The sequence below is a fragment of the Dipodomys spectabilis genome, unplaced genomic scaffold (assembly GCF_019054845.1).
Source record: "Dipodomys spectabilis isolate Male_0828 unplaced genomic scaffold, ASM1905484v1 ptg000085l, whole genome shotgun sequence".
In the NCBI taxonomy this organism is placed as follows: domain Eukaryota; kingdom Metazoa; phylum Chordata; class Mammalia; order Rodentia; family Heteromyidae; genus Dipodomys; species Dipodomys spectabilis.
This window is the reverse complement of record NW_024870762.1, coordinates 2,758,541-2,781,566: the sequence shown is the minus strand read 5'-3', so window position 1 is coordinate 2,781,566 and position 23,026 is coordinate 2,758,541. Positions and strand designations below refer to the sequence as shown.

Here is a 23,026-nt window from a genome sequence, read left to right as displayed (position 1 = left end):
GCAAAAGAAGCTCAAGGACAGCACCCACGCCCTGAGTTCAAGCCCCAATTTACAAAAACAAACAAACAAACAAAACCCAAAAAACAAAGAATTGCCTACAAACTCAGGTCTTCTGTAGTTGAGCCAGTGGCCCATTTCACTCCAAGGAATCTCATACATTTTGCCTTTTTTTTTTTTCAGAGCAGATAAAGAGAAACTCACATACCTGCCATTTGGTAAAGGTAGAGATGCAAATTACTAAAAAGAGCTGGGCTAAGGAAGAGACAAGAGGGAGATTTCTTTCCTCTGCAGCTAGCTTAGCATCTGGCTCAGAGGGGTTCCTAGGACCTGAGTCTTTGAGGAAAGAAAATGGAGCTCATGTTTATGAAGCCATTTCCTATATGTGGGGCTGATTTATCCATAGGAATCATTTTTAGCTAGGAGTTGAGGATTCTGGTGACATCCTGTAAAACCAGCACTTTGTTCAGTGAAAATGTTCAAAATGTTAATGAAAAACATTAAATACCTACATAAGTGGAAAGACATCCCATGTTCATGAATGGGAAGACTTAATATTGTTGAGATGTAAATTCTACTACAGATTTATGGCAATCCTCACTGGAATCTCATCTGACTTTTTGCAGAAACTGACAAGCTGATTCTGATTCATATGGAAACGCAAGGGACTCAAAATAGACAAAATGACAACTCTAGAGGATTCACAGGTTGCAATATCAAAATTTTCTACACAACTACAGTGATCAAGATAGAGTGGTACCAGCATAAGATAGATATTCAGTGGAATAGATTTGAGAGTTCAGAAATAACCCTACACATTTATGGCCAACTCTTTTTTTCCCCTTTTTTAATTCCTTCCTTCCTTTCTTTCTCTTTCTCTTTCTTCCTTTCTTTTTTTCTGCTGGTTCTTGGACTTGAACTTAAGAGCCTCATGTCCTTACTTAGTTAGCTCTTTTGCTCATGGCTGGTACTCTTACCACTTGAACTATACTGCTACTCTAACTTTTTGCTTCTGGTTAATTGGAGGTAAGAGTCTCATTGAGTTCAGAAATAACCCCACACATTTATGGCCAAGTCTTTTTTTTTCCTTCCTTCCTTTCTTTCTTTCCTTCTTTTTTCCATGGGGCTGATCCTGGGGCTTGAAATCAGGGCTTGAGCCTTGTCCCTGAGCTTTTTGCTCAGGTCTAACATTCTACCACTTGAACCACAGCTCTACTTCTGGCTTTTTTTGATAGTTTAGTGGAGATAGGAGTCTCACAGGCAGGCTGGGAAGGTGGCTCAGTGGTAGAGTGCTTGCCTTGCATGTATGAATGAGGCCCTGGGCTGGATTCCTCAGCACCATATAAGCAGAAAAAGCTGGAAGTAGTGCTGTGGCTCAAGTGGTAGAGGGCTACCCTTGAGCTGAAGAGCTGAGGGACAGTGCCCAGGCCCGAGTTCAGGCTTCACTCACGACTGACAAAAAAAAAAAAAAAAAGTCTCACAGCCTTCACTGCCTAGGCTGACTTCGAAATGTACTACTACTTCTTTTATCTCAATTTCCCAAGTACCTAGGATTACAGGTATGAGCCACTGGCGCTGGACCTTATCCAATTTTTAAAATTGACAACAGATTTGAACAGACATTTCTCTAAAGAAGATGTACACATGATCAATTAGCAGATAACAAGATGCTCAATATTGTTAGTTATTAGGAAAATGCCAGTCAAACTACAATACAACTTATCACCCACTAGGATGGCTGTGTTGATAAGCAGAGTTAGAAAGTGGAACACTTGTATACTGCTCATATGAAATGGTGCAGCTGCTCTGGAAAAACAATGGAGCAGATTCTCAAATGGGTAATTATACTTACCAAAGATCCAGTGATTCCATTCCTAGGTATGCATAGGAGAAAGCTGAAAACATGCATGCTCAGACAAAAATGTAAACAGAAATATCGACAGCAACATCATAGCCAAAAAAAGTGAAAACACCCTAAATGATTATGCTTATCCATACAATAAACATCCAGCCATAAAAAAGAATGAAGCAAAATGGGATGGTTACAATATGGGTGAACCTTGGAAATGCTAAGTTAAACCAGTTACAAAAGTCTGCTCCATTTGGGCATTTTGGAGTGTATTTATATAAAATGTTCAAAATAAGCAAATTCATAGACAGAAAACAGATTAGTAGTTTGCTAAGGCTGGGAAGGAGGAAGAATTGAGTGACTAATGGACATGGCCTTTCTTTCTAGGATGAAAATGAGAATGTCCTGGAATTAAACAGGGATGATGGTTGCACAATCGACTGAACACACTGAAAACCACTAAGTTGTATACTTAAAATGAATTAATTTTATAGTAGTTAACTTGTCAAGGAAATATTGTGCTGAGGATTTGATGGCATATCCATTATCAGCAATTCATAAATTGTAGTTTTCTCCCTTTTCTGCCTTTTTTTTTGGGGGGGGGGGTACTAGGTACTGTTCTTGAGTTTCATTTTGCCCAAGGCTAGTGCTCTAACTACTTAAGCCACAGTACCACCTTTTTTTTTTTTTTTGTAGTTTAGGAGAGATAAATCTCACACTTTCTTGCCCAGGCTGGCTTCAAACCACAATCCTCAGATCTCAGCCTCCTGAGTAGCTAGGATTACAAGTGTGAGCCACTGAGACCTGGTAGCATTTTCTATTACTTTTTTCTGTAGGTCATGGGGCTTGTTCTCTGGCCCTGGGTGCTATCCTTGGGCTTTTCAGCTCATCTAGTACTCTATTACTTTGAGCCACAGCACCACTTACGGTCTTCTGGTGGTTGATTGAATATGAGTCTCATAGAAGCTGGGCGCAGGTGGCTCACACCTGTAATCCTAGCTACTCAGGAGGCTGAGATCTGAGGATCACAGTTCAAAGCCAGCCCAGGCAGGAAAGTCCCTGAGACTCTTATTTCCAATGAACCACTAGAAAACCAGAAGTGGTGCTGTGGCTCAAGCAGTAGAGAGAGTTCCTTGAGCTGAAGAGCGCAGGGACATCATCCAAGCCCAGAGTTCAAGCCCTGGGACCTACAAAAAAAAAAAGCCTCCTGAGTAGCTAGGATTATAAGGTTGAGCCACTGGTGCCCCTCCAGTAGTTTATATTGAAGTCATATTGTGTTGCAAAAATAAATTATCTTTAAATTCTCTTTTTAAAAATCCACAAGTTCAGCTGGGCTCACTCCTGTTATCCTAGCTACTTAGAAGGCTGAGATCTGAGGATCATGGATCAAAGTCAGCCTGGGCAGGAAAGTCCATGAGACTCTTATCTCCAATAAACCACCAGAAAACTGGGGAGTGGTGCTGTGACTCAAGTGGTAGAGTGATAGCCTTGAGCAGAAAAGGTGAGGGGCAGCACCCAGACCCAGTGTTCAAGCCCCATGACTGACCAAAAAACCAAAAACCAAACCAAACCAAAAAATTCTGACAAGTCCTTGAGATTCACGCATGAAAGGGATTCCACAGTGTTTCACAAAAAGAAGACTCTTACAAGGTGGAAGTTTTAGTAATGGTTTATTTTACTATAACAGGATAAAGTATTGAGATTAAAACATTCCTTCTTCTCCATTAAGAAATTGACGTTCAAGACTCTAGTATCTCCACTTTTTATATTTCTCATCAGTCCAACTTGTAACAATTACTGCACTCCAGTTGCCCACCAACACCTTTTAATAGTGAATAAAGGAGTTGAATGTGGCATTTATGGTCTGATATAGGAGGAAATCATCCAATTCAGAATTACAAGCTGATCAATGGTATGAATGAAAAGCTTTAAGATTTCTTGAGAGTGAATTAGAAGAGTTTGATCTAGTTTGGAGATGGAGTATTATGCACAGAATTACTATAACGATAAGCTTGGTTGATAATAGTGTTCTCTCTCTCCCATTACAGAGGAAGTCTGAATGAAGCAGGGTTGAATGAATGAAGCTGAGATCTGCAGGGTTGGTGAGTCATTTCTTTGGAGGGTGGGTGTTCTGCATGCGTTGGGAAAGGCCGGTCTTTCCGCTTCCTTTGTTGAATCCTCAGGAGGAATGACTCCATAGGGGCCCCAAAGCAACCATGGGGCCTGGGGAGAGAGAAGAAACAACCCACCTATTGGACGGTGCTATTTGGCACCTTCTCTAGGGGGGAAAACAGGAAGACTGGGGGGTTGGAGGGATGACTCAGGAGGTAGAGTGCCACCATAGGGACATGTGTGGGAAGTGGGGTGGGGGAAGAAAACAGGAAGATTTTAATTTTACAACATGGAAAAAAGAACAAGGAAGGAAGGAATAACTTTAAATTTTAAATTCTAAGGCTCTGGAAAATGAGGAAATTGTTGTTAGCATTTTGGCTCTTATTTTCAGAAAGAATTTTAATTAGTAAGAAGCATACTAAAAACTCTAATAAAATAGAAGTTATAAAGAGGAAACAAATCCAAGAAAGCAAGGCTAAGAGAACTATTGCATTAAGTTTAGGTCTATGCTTTCCTGAGAGCTGAAGCAAAAAAAGAATCTACTGGGTCTGGGAATGTGGCTTAGTGGTAGAGTGCTTGCCTAGCATGCATGAAGCCCTGGGTTTGATTCCTCAGTACTACATAAACAGAAAAAGCTGTAAGTGGCACTGTGACTCAAGTGGTGGAGTGTTAGCCTTGAGCAAAAGAAAGTCAGGCCCTGAGTCCAAGCCCCAGGCCTGGCAAAAAAAGAGAGGGATGGGGAGGCAAATTAGGAGAAAAAAAGGGAAGGGGTAACAAGTTTGACAAGAAATGTACTTATTACCATACTTATGTAACTGTAACCTCTGTATAATCATCTAGACAATAAAAAGACAAAGAAAAAACCCAACTAAAAAAACAAACCTCACAATTCAGTTTTCAGCCCTCCCCCTCCCCCCTTCCCCTGCATTTTTTAGGTTAATTGGAGATGAGTCTCAAGGCCTTTACTGCCCTAACTGGCTTGGAACTGTGATCCTCAGACCTCAAGCCTCCTGAGTAACTAGGATTGCAGGTGTGAGCCACCAGCTTCCTACTCCACTTTAGTCCTATTTCTTAGTGTTTTTGTTTTATCCCCAGATAGGGTGTCATGCATTTACAGACTGGCCTGGGACCACAATCCTACCTCCTAAATAGCTGGACCCACAAGTGTGCAACACCTTGCCTAGTTTAAGATAGGATCAGGATCTAATCTGTCTCCCCTACCCCCACCCCCTGGGCTGGCCTAGAACTGTTATCCTCTTATCTCTGCCTTTGGAATGGCTAAAGTTACAGGTATGAAACACACTACTCCTGCCCCCTCCCTTAAAAGTCTTCATATTCCACATCACTAGTATGTTATTCTTTAACCTGGCCTTGGTTATTAGATGTTTAGTGTCACTTATCGTAACCTGTGGCTGATGATAGTAGAATTGGTTCAGAGAGCAATTACAACCCTATATCCCCATCACTGGAGACAAGTGTAGAGTGATACTAACATAGACATGAATGAGGAAATCCAAAGTGTCAGTAAAAATGGTAGCATTTTTATAAACTGGCTTTAAAAAAATGTCTTATTTTATAATCTTGAATTTTTTTCTTTTTATAAAACCACAGGTCATCCATTTCCTAGACAACAGAAAATTAGGAAATCCAATTGCTGAGACAAAAGCTCTTTCCTTTTCCAGGATACTATAGGCCTGAGGCAAGCCTTTCATTCTAGGATTAGAAGCTAACAGTCCTGAGACAAGACCTTCTGCTGCACAGAACATTCTGGAAGTGATATGGAATGGAATTACCTTCACAGAAGACAGAAGCCTAGTGGCGTGTGGGGGTGCCTACCCATGGGGGATCCCAGGTTTACTCCTTCACACCAACAAATGAGAAAGCTAGGTGAGTCCATCTCCAACGGTTTAATCAACAGAGAACACATTGGGGATTGATGTCAGGGATCCACTATGCTAAAACCTCTGCCACTTGAGCCACACGCCCCAGTCCTCCTTTTTGTTTTCCTAATGTTACCCCCATAGGAGTGAAGACAAAACATGGGATCTAAAAATCTAAAAAAGACTAATTTGACTCCCTTCTTCTTGGGAAATGAAAATGACATCTCTTCATAGTGACCGGGATAACCCTCACAGAAATGGCTATCAGCTTCAGAAACGGCGGACATGCAAGTCACTATAGGAATAGATGGCATTTCTTGTAAACTCTGCATTCAAAATACTGCACAGGGAATCTTCTGTCAGCCTCCCTGTCACAAATGCATAGCCAAGATAGACAGTCATAGCTACTTAGGCAAATCACTTGAGTTTTGAACATCTTGGTTTGAAGCCAGGCCAGGCAGAAAACTGAGTTTCATTTTTTTTTTTTGGGAGGGCAGGTTGTGGGGCCTTAACTTTATCCCTCAGCTCTTCAGCTCAAGGCTAGCACTCTACCACTTGACCCACCGCACTACTTTTGGCATTTTCTGCTTATGTGGTGCGGAGGAATTGAACCCAGGGCCTCATGCATGCAAGGCAAGCACTTTACCACTGAGCCACCTTCCCAGCCCCAAGTCTGAGATTTTTTTTTGTCGGTCACGGGGCTTGAACTCTGGGCCTGAACACTGTCCCTCAGCTCTTCAGCTCAAGGTGAGCGCTCTACCACTTGAGCTACAGCGCCACTTCCGGTTTTCTGGTGGTTTATTGGAGATAGGAGTCTCACAGTCTCTCCTGCCCAGGCTGTCTCAGATCTCAGCCTCCTGAGTAGCTAGGATTACAGGCCTGAACCACCAGCGCCCGGCAAGTCTGAGATTCTCATCTCCACTTAACCAGCAAAAAGCTGTAAGTGGAACTGTGGCTCAAAGGGAGGGCCAGTGTCTAGGCCCAGTTCAAGTCCTAGTACAGAACTCAGTGGACTGACAGTACACTCATAAAATTTCCATAGGTTGAGAATCCTAGCAAAATTTAGCCAAGTATCTTTGCCTCCAGGCTCCAATAACGTTGGCTCCATTACCAAGCTGTGGCTATTTGCAGCAGTTTTGCATAGGTGGTTGGGATTGGGATCCATTTACTGGCTATTGGCCCCTTATGGGGTCACTCACGTGGCAGCCTGCTTCTCCAGAAGGGTTACTTAAAAGCACAAGACAGCTACAGAACACTTAAACAGCGTCCAGCCCTTTTATAACCGAATTCCAGGAGTGCTATCCCACTGCATGCACTATTTTCCAAGAACCTCAATGTCAGCTAGCCCAGACTCAGTACACACAGACTCAATTCACAGTACACATTACACAAATACCATAAAGTTAATTCCAAGATCAACTACTCTTTATCCCAAGTAAATCTAAAGCAAGGAATGCAAGGACAGATTATAACATAAAGCTTAACTTGGCAGTGGGTATGTATGAAATTGGACATCTATATACAGTTATCAGGGACACATTCCTTGGTTAAAATTTCTGAATATGATCTAAAAGTCTCTTGTTTTTAAACAAGGACACCTGATTTAGCAGTACTCTAATGAGTAATATGCATGTTAACTCCAACCTTGAAACACTTAAGGCAGCTGAGAGTGGTGCTCAAGTGGTAAAGCGCCTGAGTTCAGTCCCTACTACCACATATAGACATGCACATTAAGAAGAAAAAAAAAAAAAAAGAAAAACTGTCAACTTTAATGTATAACAAGTTCTGACCAAGTTATCAAACAAGGAAGCACAGCAAAAGGCACCTGGGTAATTTAGTCAAATGACCTAAAATACAAACAGTTCATAAAAATCCCTTGAAACAAGTTTTTTATTTTACTAGTAACCCAGAATGCAGATATCTCCCCGCCCCTTTTTGGAGTGGGGAACTGATGGGGACAGATACTAAGAATAAAATAAATGAAGTTACAAGATTTATTCTTACTAGTGCATGAAAACCTGTATATAATAAGTGTTCAGCATGCTAGAACTTCAGTGTTAGAAAAGGAATTGGCGTTTTTTCATGTTAGTAATTTGAAAAGAAAACTGTATGAATGTTATGGGAAAATGTGGAAAAATAATTCTCATTAATTCCCTAAAATGTATGTTGTTAATCTCACAATAAAATGAAAGCAAAAAAAGATAGAGATGAAATCCAAACAAAAATGTCAAGTGTTCAAGTTTCAGTTTCATTGTGTTTTAAGTTCAAAGGCATTATTTCAATCACACCTCTTCTCTAACTGCTTGGGTCAGACCAATTTGGGCAACAAGTGAACAAAATTTCTGGAAACAGTTATTAAATAAGTTGTTTATTGTACTGAATTTATAAAGAAAAGAAAACAGACAATGCACTCAGTAGAAAGAATAAAAATTTTATCAGGGCTTTATTTTTAACTAAGAGCAAATAGAAATCCTTTAGTGAGAGCATGGTAACTGGGCAGTATTCTAAGTTCAATAAAGGTACATGGAGTACCAGGTAGGTTGAGTCCTACAGCTGCCTTTTTGCAGGATTTTCTGACTCATCTGACTCAAGTGTTGGGGACAAAAGCCCTTCTATATAGTGGAAAACATTTCCAAAATGAAGTGATGGGATTTCCTTCCCATTAAAATTTCCTGTCAGTTTTTAAAGACCTCTGTTTGCTCATGTGATTTTTGGTCATTTCACGTCAGATCATCCATCACTCAACACCAGACTTCCTGTAATTCCACAATGTAGGAGAGATTTCAGTTAAGTCTGATATTGCTTTAGCTGTAAATACAGTAGCAAACCCAAAATGGGTTAGAATTGCTGAAGGATTTCCCTGCCGTTGTTTGATACAATCTGCTTATTCTTGATAGATGCATAGATAGCCTGACATAAAATTCTTTCTACAGGAACATATCTGAATTCAGGAGTAACCAAACAAGGATCCGATGAGTGGCGGGCCAATTCCTCATAGTATGTTTATGTTTCATGGCTTGCATAATGACACTACTTTTCCTGTGTCACTGTTGTGGATAAATGACAGAAAGTGAGTCCAGTCTCCCTTACAGAAAGGTGGCTAGTCAACAGTTTCATCGGTAGCTTTCCAGTAGAACCTTGGGTTGCACCTCCTTGGCTTTCTGTAAATTAAGAGTTCTAGAGCTGCTTCCGGAAAATGCTGCAATCCCGGGGCCCACTTGTCCATGGTAAATAAGCGGCTAAGACCCCAATCCTGCCCTCTTTTGATGGTCATATCACTGGAGGAATATGTAATGTTTAGGACAAGTCTGTGAGAGGCCAATCCTCTTAATGCTTTTTGCATCAAGATTAAAAAAAGGCCTCAAGTACACTTCAATTATTTCAAATTTGCAGTTAAAAATTTGCATCGTACAAAGAAATAGCAGCAGAGAATGTCTAATTTTAAGAAACAAACAGGGGCAACACACACACACACACACACACACACACACACACACACACACACACACACACACCCCAACCAAAAAAAAAAGTGCCACACACACACACACACACACACACACACACACACACACACACACACCCCAACCAAAAAAAAAAGTGCCATCCCACCCATCCCCTTTTGTTCTTTTATCCAGGGTTTCAAGCTTCTGAGAAAATGAGAACATCAAGGCCACAACCAGAAACTGCTTCAATACCAGAAATTTGTGAAAGTAAGGAAAAAGCTGTAAATAAAAGCAGAGAACTGCTGGGTGCTGGTGGCTCACACCTGTAATCCTAGCTACTCAGGAGGCTGAGATCTGAGGATTGCGGTTCAAAGCCAGCTTGGGCAGCAAAGTGCGTGAGACTCTATCTCCAATAAAACCACTCCACTCAGAAAACCAGAAATGGTGCTGTGGCTCAAGTAGTAGAGCGCTAGCCTTGAGCTGAAGAGCTGAAGGACAGCGCCTAGGCCCAGAGTTCAAGCCCCACGACCGACAAAAAAAGAAAACAAAACAAAACAAAAAAAAGAACCATTTGGAAAGGATTCAGAACTCTAGGACATTTTCCCTTTTAATGGGGAAAAAATTTTCCCCCTCCAAAATCCAGATCTCTTTTCTGGAGTCACCCTGATTCTTTGTTATGGGGAACAACTCAAGTTGGATGAGTAAAGTGCCAGCCAGGCATTAAAGAAAGCAGTCAAAATAACCGCTCTTAGGGTACAGAAGATACACAGGAAATAACTGTTTGCAGAACACCTAAGGATCTCAAGAAATTATTCTCAACCATTATTCAATGGTTCTGGTTTTGTTTACATTAAAAGTCAGACTAAAGATTTCAGGATCTTAAGAATTCCTAAAGGACAAAAGGATTGTGATAGTGCTTTATACAGTGATAGAATAGTACCCAAATCTGGTGTTTTTACAATTCATTTAAAAAAGGAAGTAGCACAAAGGTTGCAGGGCAAATGTGAACATGGAAAATAACAGAAACAATCCAGGAAGATGATGCAGCCTGGATATAGCATGTTTAATGTTTCTGCTGGACACAGATTTACCACTTTCCCCTCTCCTCATCCTCATGTAGCAACAAGATATGCACTAGAAAATTTGACTCTTAGAGTCAGAATAAAAGGATGGGCTCACACATCTTCAAACCTTTCTTAAAAAAAAAAAAAAAAAAAAGGGGGGGGGGTGCTGATAATTTATACATGTCCTGATGGGAAGGCAGGGGTACAGCATGAAAGGCTGTTCTGTATTTTTAGTTTGGTAGTCTTTGGCAGAGCCCAACCAAAGCTGAAGTCACCTAGGATGCCCAATGGCTGTGTGGATTTCCACAGGGTCAAGTAAGCAAACCCAAATGAAGATGTTGGTTTAGGATGGGGTGGAGGATGGGGGGAGGAGGAGGGGAACCCTTGAAAGAGCTTCACCCTAAAAAGGGCAGAGGGGAATGCTTGGAGAGGAGGGCTGAAGATCAGTGTGTGATCTCTGCTGCAGGGCTGGTTAGAGGCTTACGAGTTCAGCCAAGGATGCTGGAGACACTCAGCAGCAGTGGCTCTCTTCTCAGGGATAAGCTCCAACATGGGCAGTAAGAAATCTGTGAAGCCAGCCGCCTCTTCCTGAGACCACTCATACTTCTCCACTAGGACCTCAAAAAGGCCCCAGGGTTTCAGCTTCGTAATGTGCTTCAGGTCACCTGTTGTGAAAACAGTACAAAACAAACTGACCAACACTCGTAAGTGGCAAGATCCTCTTGTGGAAATCCAGTAGGCAGTATAATCCTACTCAAGGATTTTTTTAAAGTACATTTTTGGAGAACTAGTTATTCACTAAAATGAACAGCAAATGCCCACACACATACACATACAAGTCTACAGATGGCCTCATACAGGGTACAGGGGAAGGCCATCATCACATATGACTAATCATTCGCTAATACTTTTTCTGGTTCAATAATCTAGCAAATGTTAATTCAAAATAGCCAACAGCATGTCATTGGTACATAAAATCAATAGTGATCTTACTTCAGTTTTTCAAGTAGCTGAGACATATGCTCCCTGTGCCTGGCAAAACTGACAATTTAAAGAAGATAGTATGGGGCTGGGAATGTGGCTTAGTGGTAGAGTGCTTGACTAGCATGCATGAAACCCTAGGTTCATTTTCTCAGTACCACATAACCAGAAAAAGCCAGAAGTGGTGCTGTGGCTCAAGTGGCAGAGTGCTAGCCTTGAACAAAAGAAGTTCAGGAACAGCACCCAGGCCCTGAGTTCAAGCCCCAGGATTGGGGAAATAAAAAAAGAAGATAGTATATTAAGGCAAATGCTGCTTAAAAATTTCCCCCTATATATGGCACTTATTTGGTATCTTTTCTATGGCTAGAATATGCCTATTTAATTACCTATGTGGTATACACACAACCTTAATCTAATTCTGCTTACAAAGAGAGACTCTTAGAAGTTTTTTACTATTTTCCTGCCTTGATTTTTTTTTTTTGGTGCCAGTCCTGGGGCTTGAACTCAGGGCCTCAGTGCTGACTCTGAGCTTCTTTTTGCTCAAGGATAGCACTCTACTACTTGAGGCACAGTGCCGCTTCTGCTTTTTTTGAATAGTGTATTGGAGATAAGAGTCTCTCAGACTTTTTCTGCCTGGGCTGGTTTTGAATTACAATCCTCAGATCTCAGCCTCCTGAGTAGCTAGGATTACAGGCATGAGCCACCAGTGCTTGTGCCCAGAGTTTTAAAAGGGTATTTTCTGAGGATTCCTATCAAAGGTTGAAAAAAATAATTTTTCTTGGTAATTGTGTAGAGGTTATAAGGAAAAGAGGAACAGTGGAGAAAACAAAGGCCAGACAGTTTTCTAGATCCTTTGAAGTTAGGTTTTCACATTTTAACTTTATTTGGAATGCATAAGAAACACATAAGTAAAAAATTCATCATTTCAATAAATATTTTATATTTGTTCAGATGCAAAATAAATTCAAAAGTTTCTTTTTTGTTTATTAATACATAATAACATAAACTTAAGCTGTCTACTTTCTGGAATCACCAATTTATAGTTAAGGTACTATACACATTAAATGATTAGCTTGATGTACAATGAAGCATCTGGGATTTGACATTCTGCTCCACTGTCTACTCTTGACTATACTACCTCACTCCATATAAACCATTCTTCAGCACTGAGAGCATACTCACCTCTGGGTACTGGAGCACTCACTGGTCAGCTGGACTTACCTTATCATCTTTAGGCATTTTTGTCTTTAGTACATCTGCTTTTTACCTTTTTTGGTGAAAAATTCCTTGGAGTATTTCCCTGCCACAATGAGCTTGCGAGGCACCTTTCCCAGAAGCTCTATGATCAATGCAATGTGATCTGTGTGTTTTAAGTATTTAAAAGGGGGAAAAAGAGACATACATAACCAGAGTAACAAACGTAGTTCTAGACACTGGCAGCAATGGTCCCAAGCACACATACCTCTTATCCTATACAAGAAATTAAAATATATCCAATGGAGAGTTTATAAAGTCAAACAAATACATCACTTATTCCAGTGGGACTTAAGTAAACACTAAAAAAAAAAATCATAATGTAAATGTAGTTTTCCTATGAAAAGCTGTTTCAAGAACTATTTATTTACAAGTAACTACAAATGAATCAAGCATACTTAGGCAGAGACTGGGAAGGCTAAGAATTACTGGTCACCTGGCAAGGTAGCTGACAAGTCTTATTCTGGATTTTGGAAGCCTATCTACAACTTTACTTTTGTTTATATACTTAGGTTCAGGTGGATTCTTTTTTTTTTTTTTTGGGGGTCCAGTCCTGGGGCCTGAACTCTGGGCCTGGGCGCTGTCCCTCAGCTCTTCAGCTCAAGGCTAGCACACTACCCCTTGAGCCACAGCGCCATTTCTGGCTTTTTTTTTTTTCCTGCTTATGTGGTGCTGAGGAACCCAGAGCCTCAAGCATGCAAGGCAAGCACTCTACCACTGAGCCACCTTCCCAGCCCTAGGTGGATTCTTTGGGTAAGATATACCACTTGAGGCATGCCAATAGACTTGCTTTGTGCTTATTATTTAGAATATAAGAGTCTTATGTAGTTTTCTGTTCTGGCTGAACTTGAACCTCAATCCTTTATATCTCAACCTCTCAAGTAGCTAGGATTACATGCATGAGTCAGCAGCACCATTTCAAAGATGAGAAAATGGACTCTTAGAGAGACTAAGTAACCTTTAGAAGCTTCAGGGTTAAAAGAGGTGAATTCTAGGGCTGGGATGTAGCTCAGTGGCAAAGCGCTTGCCTAGCAAGTGCAACATCCTGGGTTGGATCCCCAGTACCAAAAAAGAAAAGACAAAAAAAATACAGTTAAAAAAAAAAAAAAAGAGGTGAATTCTAATGAAAACTCACCTCATGTGTAGCCCAAAGCTCTAAAGTTTTTCATAAAAGCATACTTTACAGTTACAAATTACCACAAGCATTTTTTTTGGGAGGGGGGGGGGTCGGTTGTGGGCTTGAACTCTTAGGCCTGGCCACTATCCCTCAGCTCTTCAGCTCAAGGCTAGTGCTCTATCACTTGAGCCACAGTGCCACTTCTGGTTTTCTAAGTGGTTTATTGGATGTAAGAGTCTCATGGAGTTTCCTGCCTGGGCTAGCTTTGAACTGCAATCCTCAGATCTCAACCTCCTGAGTAGCTAGGAATATAGGTATGAGGCACCAAAGCCCAGTCCACAAACATCTACTTGACTATAGCCTACTGTCTAAGTCAGGTAGTAATATTTAACTATCACAGCATGAATGTAGACAGAGACCATAGCCAGGAAAGTATGCAGATTATAGGTTGGAGGGTAAGACTAGTACTAGCCATGACTCAAACTTCCAGGCAGCTCTACTGTCCATTTCACTCTGTGGGTGACATTCAACTCAGGGCTGGCTTCAAACTGCAACTCTCAGATCTCAGCCTACTGAGTAGCTAGGATTACAGGCCTAAGTCATGGGTGCTCAACATTAAAGGGCTTTTATAAATTACTTTAACAATATACTCACTGAACCATTAAGGGTTAGGAGTCACTTAACTTCCAAGTGCACATCTTCTGGAGGCAACATCCATATTTATCTGAAAATCTCAGGATCTAGTGATATTTAGAAAGCACTTTACATTCACAAATTCACTATAATTTTTTATAATAAGTATATGGCTGTCAAAAAGTTCTGCTCATGTCTAGAATCCTAGTGACTCAAGAGGCTAAGATCTGCTCATGTCTAGAATCCTAGTGACTCAAGAGGCTAAGATCTGAAGATCACAGCCAGCCTAGGTCAGAAAGTCTGTGGGACTCTTATCTCCAATTAACCACCAGAATACTGAAAGTGGTACCGTGGCTTAAAGTGGTATAGTGTTAACCTTGAGCAAAAAGAGCTCAAGGACAGTGCCCCACAACCCCTCCTACAAAAAAAAAAAAAAAGCCAATTTTATGCAGGACCTGCAAATAAATGGTTGTTTAAATTACCATTAACAATCAAAATGAGAATACCAAGGAATAAATGAGACTATAGTCTTTTACTGCAAACTTCCAAGCAAAATATGTGTTCTTTATTTTTCTCTATACTAAGAAATTATTAGCCAGGTGCTGATGGTTCATATCTGTAATCTTAGTACTCAGGAGGCTGAGATATGAGGATCATGGTTTGAAGCCAGTCCAGGAAATTCTGTGAGACTCTTTTATTTTATTTTACTTTATGTTTTGGTTGGTCGTGGGGCTTGAACTCTAGGCCTGAGCGCTGTCCCTCAGCTCTTCAGCTCAAGGCTAGCGCTCTGATCATGTAATTCTAGCCAGTATGTTCTGTACCACACAAAAAATACTTTTAGAGAGTTTAGGCATGTAAAGAGAGAGAGAGAAAAAAAATGATCCTGTAGTCAAATACATTAGGGTAAAACACAGGTATCTGGCTATAAGAATTTTTTTTTGTCGGTCATGGGGCTTGAACTCTGGGCCTGGGCGCTGTCCCTCAGCTCTTCAGCTCAAGGCGAGCGCTCTACCACTTGAGTTACAGCGCCACTTCCGGTTTTCTAGTGGTTTATTGGAGATAGGAGTCTCACGGTCTTTCCTGCCCGGGCTGGCTTTGAACCGAGATCCTCAGATCTCAGCCTCCTGAGTAGCTAGGATTACAGGCATGAGCCACCGGCGCCCGGCTTGGCTATAAGAATTAAGTAAGCACAAAGTATTTCTAGAACAGTTTTGGTTCTATACACAAAGCCTGAGCTAGGTGCTGGTGCTCATACCTGAAATCCTAGCTACTCAGGAGGCTAAGATCTGAAGATCAGGGTAAAAAGACTTATCTCTAATTAGCCAGCAAAAAAGCTGGAAGTGGAGGTCTAACTCAAGTGGTAGAGCAGAGCCTTGAGAGAAAAAGCCAGACAGTACAAGGACCTGAGTTCAAGTCCCATTACTGACCCCCTAAAACAAAAAACAAAATACACCAAGCAACTAAAGGACACAAAGCCTGGAGCAAAGCACAGTCACTGAAGGTCGTGTTCTTCACACTAGGAGGCTATGCTGCTAGTGCTGCCTAAATATTAGGAAGAAGGTGCAGTATTTCTCTAATCATTTTTGAATTCAAATTATTAACTCATCACTTATTTGGATACAGCAGGATAGAAAAGTAACTTACGATTGTCTTCTTCCACAGCGTCTTTTGATGGGAGCAATGACAACATAGGCTTTTCCCACAGGTCACCAAAAAATTTAAATCTATTATATTTTGATCTATCTATCTATCTATCCATCCATCTGGGTTTGAACTCAGCAAGCCCTCTACCACTTGAGCAACATCCATATCCTCTATCTCTGAAACAGAATTTTAAATTTCAGTATCAACTGAAGTGGAAACAAAAAACACATTTTCTCTCTCTCTCTCTCTCCCCACCCCCCCCTCGCCCTATGCCTGAGGGCTGGGAAGGTGGCTCAGTGGTACAGTGCTCGCCTCACATGCATGAGGCTCTGGGTTCAATTCCTCAGCACCACATAAGCAGAAAAAGCTGGAATGGTGCTGTGGCTCAAGTGGTAGAGTGCTAGCCTTGAGCTGAAGAGCTGAGGGACAGCGCCCAGACCCAGAGTTCAGCCCCTATGACCGACCAAAAAAAAAAAAGCCCCATGTCTGAGAAAAAGAAGAGTCTCATGGATTTTCCTGCCCAGTCTGGCTTCAAACAATAATTCTGGAAGTGGAACTATGCTGAAGTGGTAGAGTACTAGCCATGAGCAAAAAAGCTAAGTGCTAGTGCCTAGTTCCTGAATTCAAGCCCCAAGATCAAACTAAAACAAAATGAAACAAGTTTATCAAAGAATAATCCTCAGATCTCAGCTTTCTGAGTAGCTAGAACTATAGGCATAAGCCACTAGCACCTGGCTTAATTTTTCATAGTGCTGTCATTTGGAGGACCTATTACTAAGTCTTAATGAGAACAAATGATTTTAGCCATGTATAGCAAGTGTAACCACTTTAAGTGGACTTACCTTCATCCCGAGTATACTCTTCCCCTGAATGAGGTTCGAACAAATAGTCGCCTGTGGCTAATTCAAAGGCCTAAGAAAAAGAGGATGGCACATGAAAGCATCAATGAACCACCCGTGCCCTACCCGGGTATACTTAAGGAAGTATAAAGAAAAAGTTTGAATTTGTACCAAATGTACGAGTTATCTCATAGTGGAAGACCAAACAAAGAATAAACTAAACAAAGAAAAGCAAATTGTTCAGCAGGGAATGGGTAGAGATTGGACAATGGATATAAAGTCACATATAGTAAAAGCTCTATTGGCCAGTAAGGTGACTATAGTTATAAATATGTGCACTTAGAAAAACAAAACTAACACTGAAGCTTTTTTGAATTTTCCTTTTGGGTCAGAAAAGGATATTAAGGTGATTCTAAATCACTAAGTTAAGCCGGGTGCTGGTGGCTCTCGCCTGTAATCCTAGCTACTCAGGAGGCTGAGATCTGAGGATCTCGGTTCAAAGCCAGCCCGGGCAGGAGAGACCATGAGACTCCTATCTCCAATAAATCACCAGAAAACCGGAAGTGGCGCTGTAGCTCAAGTGGTAGAGCGCTTGCCTTGAGCTGAAGAGCTGAGGGGACAGTACCCAGGCCCAGAGTTCAAACCCCACGACCGACCAAAAAAATAAAAAGATAAATAAATAAATCACTAAGTTATTTGTGAGAATGTATTTTCCTTATTATTTCATATTGCTAGACAATGATTCTATTTTTTTTTTTTGGGTCCAGTCGTGGGGCCTGAACTCTGGGCCTAGGCGCTGTCCTTCAGCTCTTCAGCTCAAGGCTAGCTTTACCATTTGAGCCACAGCACCACTTCCGGCTTTTTTCTTTTTGTTTATGTGGTGCTGAGGAATCGAACCCAGGGCCTCAGGCATACAAGGCAAGCGCTCTACCACTGAGCCAACTTCCCAGCCCTAGACAATGAATTCTATACCTCAAAGCAAATGCTCAAATATAGATCTCTCTTCAATGTCTGATAAAAACCATATCTAATCATGCAAGAGAAAAAGCATAGCTTAAACTGTCAGCAGATTCAGGAACCAACTTACCTTTTTTTTTTTTTTTTGTCTGTCATGGGGCTTGAACTCTGGCCCTGGGCACTGTCCCTGAACTCTTCAGTCCAAGGCGAGTGCTCTGCCACTTGGGCCACAGAGCCACTTTCGGTTATCTGGTGGTTTAATTGGAGATAAGTCTCATGGACCTTCCTGTCTGGGCTGGCTTTGAACTGTGATCCTCAGATCTCAGCCTCTGGAGTAGCTAGGATTACTGGCCTGAGCCACTGGGGTCCAGCTTTGGATTTTTTTTTTTTTTTAATATTACAGTATCAAGAACTGTAAAGGCAGGTTTAGTCAGGGCACATGTTCAATTCAGATTAAGTCTTTAACTCCTTGTCTGTATATTGTCCAGAGTGAGGCCATCAAATAAAAAGTGTCAGAATAATTCTAGGAATCTAATTCTTGTCAGGAATGCTATGGCTATTTTATATATATCAGTAATTCATTATGAAAAGTAACTACATTAACAGAGTAGTCAGTGTAAAAACAATTCTATCCTGAATTATCTCAAACAGTTGATAATCTTAAAAGCAACACAGAACCAAGTCATTTTTCTTTTTTTGGCAGTATGGAAGGGTTTTACAACTTGAATCATGCCTCCAGCCCAACATTTTGCTGGTTACTTTGGAGATGGACTATAGTCAATGTACTTTTTTTTTTTGGGTAGGTCCTGGAGCTTGAACTTGGGGCCTGGGCACTGTCCTTGAGCCTCTCAGTGCTACTTCTGACTTTTTCTGTTTATGTGGTACTGAGGAAGCCCAGGGCTTCATGCATGCTAGGCAAGCACTCTACAACTAAGCCATATTCCCAGCACTAGTCAATGTACTTCTATAGACTTTTCTTCCTGCCCTGGCTGGCTTTGAACTTCCATCCTTTGAATCTCAGTCTCTTGAGTAGCAACAATTATAGGTATGAATACTGATGCCTAGTAAATTGTTTCTTCCTTTTTTTTTTTTTTGTGAGCCATAGCACCATTTCTAGCCTTTTCTGCTTATATGGTACTGAGGAATCGAACCTAGGGCCTCATGCATGCAAGGCAAGCACTATACCACTGAGCCACCTTCCCAGCCCCAAATTGTGTTTCTTATTATCAGTACTCGTTAATATTTTCTAAAACTATATATATATATATATATATATATATATAGAGAGAGAGAGAGAGAGAGAGAGAGAGAGAAATTCAGTAAAGACAAAAATAGGTATTATTCAGTGTTTTCTGGGGTAGTAGAGCACAGAGCACATATAAGGTCCCAGATTCAATCTCCAGACCCAAAAAGTAAATTAAAGCATATATGCCAAAACTTAAGGAATACAGAAAAAAAAGAAAAAACCAAAACCAAAAACTGTTCTTTTTTTTTCTTTTTCTTTTTTTTTTGATCGTTCGTGGGGCTTGAACTCTAGGCTTGGGTGCTGTCCCTCAGCTCTTCAGCTCAAGGTGAGCACTCTACTGCTTGAGTCACGGCGCCACTTCTGGTTTTCGAGTGGTTTATTGGAGATAAGAGTTTCATGGACTTTCCTGCCCTGGCTGGTTTTGAACCGTGATCCTCAGATCTCAGCTTCCTCAGTAGCTAGGATTACAGGCGTGAGCCACCGGCGCCTGGCCAAAAACAGTTCTATGTAAGGAAAAGTTGACAGCAATAAATGCCTACAAAAAGTAAACTATTCTCAAGCAATTTAATACTGCTCCTAAAAGAGCTAGAAAAAGAACAAATTAACTCCAAACTTACTAGAAAAAAAAATCAAAACAGAACTAAATGAATACAGAAGACCTGAAATTTCTGAAACTGTAGAAATATGAAGGATCATAAGTGACTAATGTAAACAATTACATGCTAGCAAATGTAGAAGTAGGCAAATTCCCAGACACAGTGTACTAATACTACTTATGAAGAAACAGAAAACCAGAATAAAACGATAATGAAAAAAGACACTGAATGAATAATGAGAAGTCTCTCATCAAAGAAAAGCCCAGGACATAAGGAATTTAAGGATCCTTCTCAAACTCTTTTTGGTCCGAGTGAACAAGATCATTTATAAAAAACATGTATATGGAGTGAACTAAATACTTTGAACATGTCATTTGAGATATTTATTAGATACATAAAAGGATTAAGTTGGGCACACAAAAAATAAACTGTAAGGACAAAAGTTAAAGTTTTAGCTTTCCTTTGCTAAAATCAAAGCATCCCTAAAATTAATATTCCAATATACAACTATAGGAACTGACCAAAACAGAACACCCTTAGTAATGCCAATAACTCAATGCCTGCCTCTCAACTGTGTGCTAGTTTTTGGGGTGAATGCCCTGTAGCCAATCAACTTCAAATGAATCATCTTTGGGTAGGTAGAAGATGCATGTGCATATTTGTCTTTCTCAAGTCCTCTTGCTGCTTTCTGTGTATAGAATGCTTTGCTTTGAGAGCTGTACATGTTTTCATCCTTAACCTTTCGATGTAGCAGATATCTAGGTATTCTTCCCTTTCAATGACAGCAGTGCCTTAGAATTCAGATACTTCAACAGATACCAACTTCTCTGACACAGACAACTTGCCCTTACCCTATCAAGTCTGCAAAGGCTCTCTACATTGAAAGCACCTACTTAAAACATGCAATCTGCCGGTACTGGTGGGCTAATGCCTGTAATCCTAGCTACTCAGGAGGCTAAGATCTGAGTGAGAATCACGGTTCAAAGACAGCCCAGGTAGGAAAGTCCTTGAGATTTATATCTCCAATTAACCACCAGAAAACCAGACGTGGTGCTGTGACTCAAGTGGTAGAGTGCTGGCCTTGGGCAAAGGAGCTCAGGGAGAGTGCCTAAACCCCAAGTTCAAGCTCCAGGACAGGCAAAAAACAAAAACAAAACATGTATGAAACAGATATATAACCTTGTGGAAGAGAGACAAGTAAACAAATAAAAGTACAAATGATGATAAGATTTTGAGTTTCTGCCAGGAAATAATGAAACAGATAAATTCTAAAATGATAAAGGAGCTTGGTGGCTCATGCCTATAACCCTAGCTACTCAGAAGTCTAAGATCTGAGGACCATAGCTCAAAGCCAGCCTGGGCAAGAAATTCTGAGACTCTTATCTCCAATTAACCACCAGAAAACTAAAAGTGGCACTGTGGCTTAAGTGGTAGAGTGATAGCCTTGAACTGAAGAGCTCAGGGACAGCATCCACAGGCCCAGACTGGTTCAAGCCCCACGACTGACCACCCCCCCCCCCAAAAAAAAACAAACAAACATAAAGATACTTGTAATCTCCTAATCCAAGCTAATAATGCCTTAATAGCACCTGTTTCCAATTTAGATCTCTTCAGCTATAGGACAGAGTTTCTGTGGTGAGTCACTTATGTCAAGTTCTTTTTCTGCTTATTAACAAAAAGGTATGACATTATTACATAATGAGTAAAGGACATGGGGAAAGAACATTACCATGCATGCTGTGCTCCAAATGTCAGCAGGTGTATTATAGCCAGATCCTATCAGAACTTCCAGGGAGCGATACTGCCTTGTTTGAATATCTTCAGTGAAATGTTTGTGCTGAGAAAATGAAAAAGGAAAATTTCAGCATTTGTTTCAAAAAGTTAAGAAAAAAAAAAGAAAAATCAAGATTAATAATGGAGATAAAATTACATTCCCTGAAAGTTTTTCCCAAACCGAAGGTACTTTTAGCTCATTTAAAGTATCATTTTGATGCTCTTGGTCATACAAACTGCTATTCCAAAGTACCTCGCAAACAGGTAAGTCTAATCGAAATACAAGTACACAGATTACAGAATAACACAATAGCTTCATAAAAAAATGGGAGAGTACCCCAAACAAAATTTATGTTTCTCATGTATCTAAAATAAATGACCCTAATTTAGACTCCATTAAAAATTGTCCTTGCTATGTGCTCATTATAATGAAATAAAAGATGGAACTTTCAGGACATTTATAACCACTAATGAAGAATATACAACCACCTATAAAGAATCCTTGCTTATCAAATGTGCATCTTGGGTAAATAGAACATGTTAAATATACTGGGTATACGATCAGCAAAACTGGAATTCATTGAATAAATAAAATTTACAAAGAATGGAGAGAAACCTCTATACCAAAAGCAATTTAAGAGACACGGTTCTCAATTTTGCAATCATGAGCTCTCGATTTTTTTTTGTCGGTCTTGGGGCTTGAACTCTGGGCCTGGGCGCTGTCCTTCAGCTCTTCAGCTCAAGGCTAGCTTTCTACCACTTGAGACACAGTGCCACTTCCGGCTTTGAGTGGTTTATTGGAGATAAGAGTCTCTCAGACTTTCCTGCCAGGGCTGGCTTTGAACTATGATCCTCAGATCTCAGCCTCCCGAGTAGCTACAATGACAGGCGTAAGCCACTGGAGCCCAGCTCATGAGCTCTAGATTTTGTATTAAAAGAATATTCAAGGGGCTGGAAGGGTGGCTCAGTGGTAGAGTGCTCGCCTAGCATGCAGGAAGACTTGGGTTCGATTCCTCAGCACCACATACACAGAAAAAGCCACTGGAAGTGGTGCTGTGGCTCAAGTGGTAGATTGCTAATCTTGAGCAAAAGAAGCTCAGGGACAGTGCCCAGGCCCTGAGTTCAAGCCCCAGGACTGGCCAAAAAAAAAAAAAGAATATTCAAGAAAGCCTTAAACCTATGAGTAAAGAGTGATGCCCAGATGCTCACTGCTAATGTGAGATGAACTTTTGAGCGGATAAAGGTTGCCCTAAGGTGACCCTCCTACTTTATGGGATGCCTGGGTACTGTAATCTGCATTAAAAAAAAAAGAATATTCAAGAGATAGCTTGGAAAACTGATCTAATAAGGCATATTTAAGAATGAAAATACGATATTTAACATCTACTTCAAAACAATCTGGGGTGGATGGCAAAGTTGAGATACATACGAAAATAGATTGGCAATGTGCTTATAATTGCTAAGTGACAACAATATAATGACATAGGAATTCATTATTTTATTCTTGCTATTCTGTATGTTTAAAAATTTCCATAAATGAGAGGCTGGGAAGGTGGCTCAGTGGTAGAGTGCTCGCCTAGCATGCAGGAAGCCTTGGGTTCGATTCCTCAGTACCACATAAATAGAAAAAGCCAGAAG

At 40.7% G+C, this 23,026-nt stretch overlaps 1 protein-coding gene and 1 non-coding gene across 2 annotated transcripts in view; one reads left to right on the top strand and one right to left on the bottom strand.

Moving 5' to 3' along the window:
- Positions 1-10,325: 10,325 nt before the first annotated feature.
- Srpk1 (SRSF protein kinase 1) overlaps positions 10,326-23,026 on the bottom strand; it is a 48,355-nt gene continuing 35,654 nt past the window's right edge. The window contains 4 exon segments of the mRNA XM_042683728.1: positions 10,326-11,013; positions 12,597-12,689; positions 16,820-16,889; positions 21,345-21,452. Of these exon segments, the coding sequence (XP_042539662.1) occupies positions 10,829-11,013; positions 12,597-12,689; positions 16,820-16,889; positions 21,345-21,452 (456 nt within the window). The 3' untranslated portion in view covers positions 10,326-10,828.
- On the top strand, positions 22,555-22,688 carry LOC122111589. Its single transcript, XR_006148036.1, has one exon. It is a non-coding gene; the product is annotated as a U12 minor spliceosomal RNA (small nuclear RNA).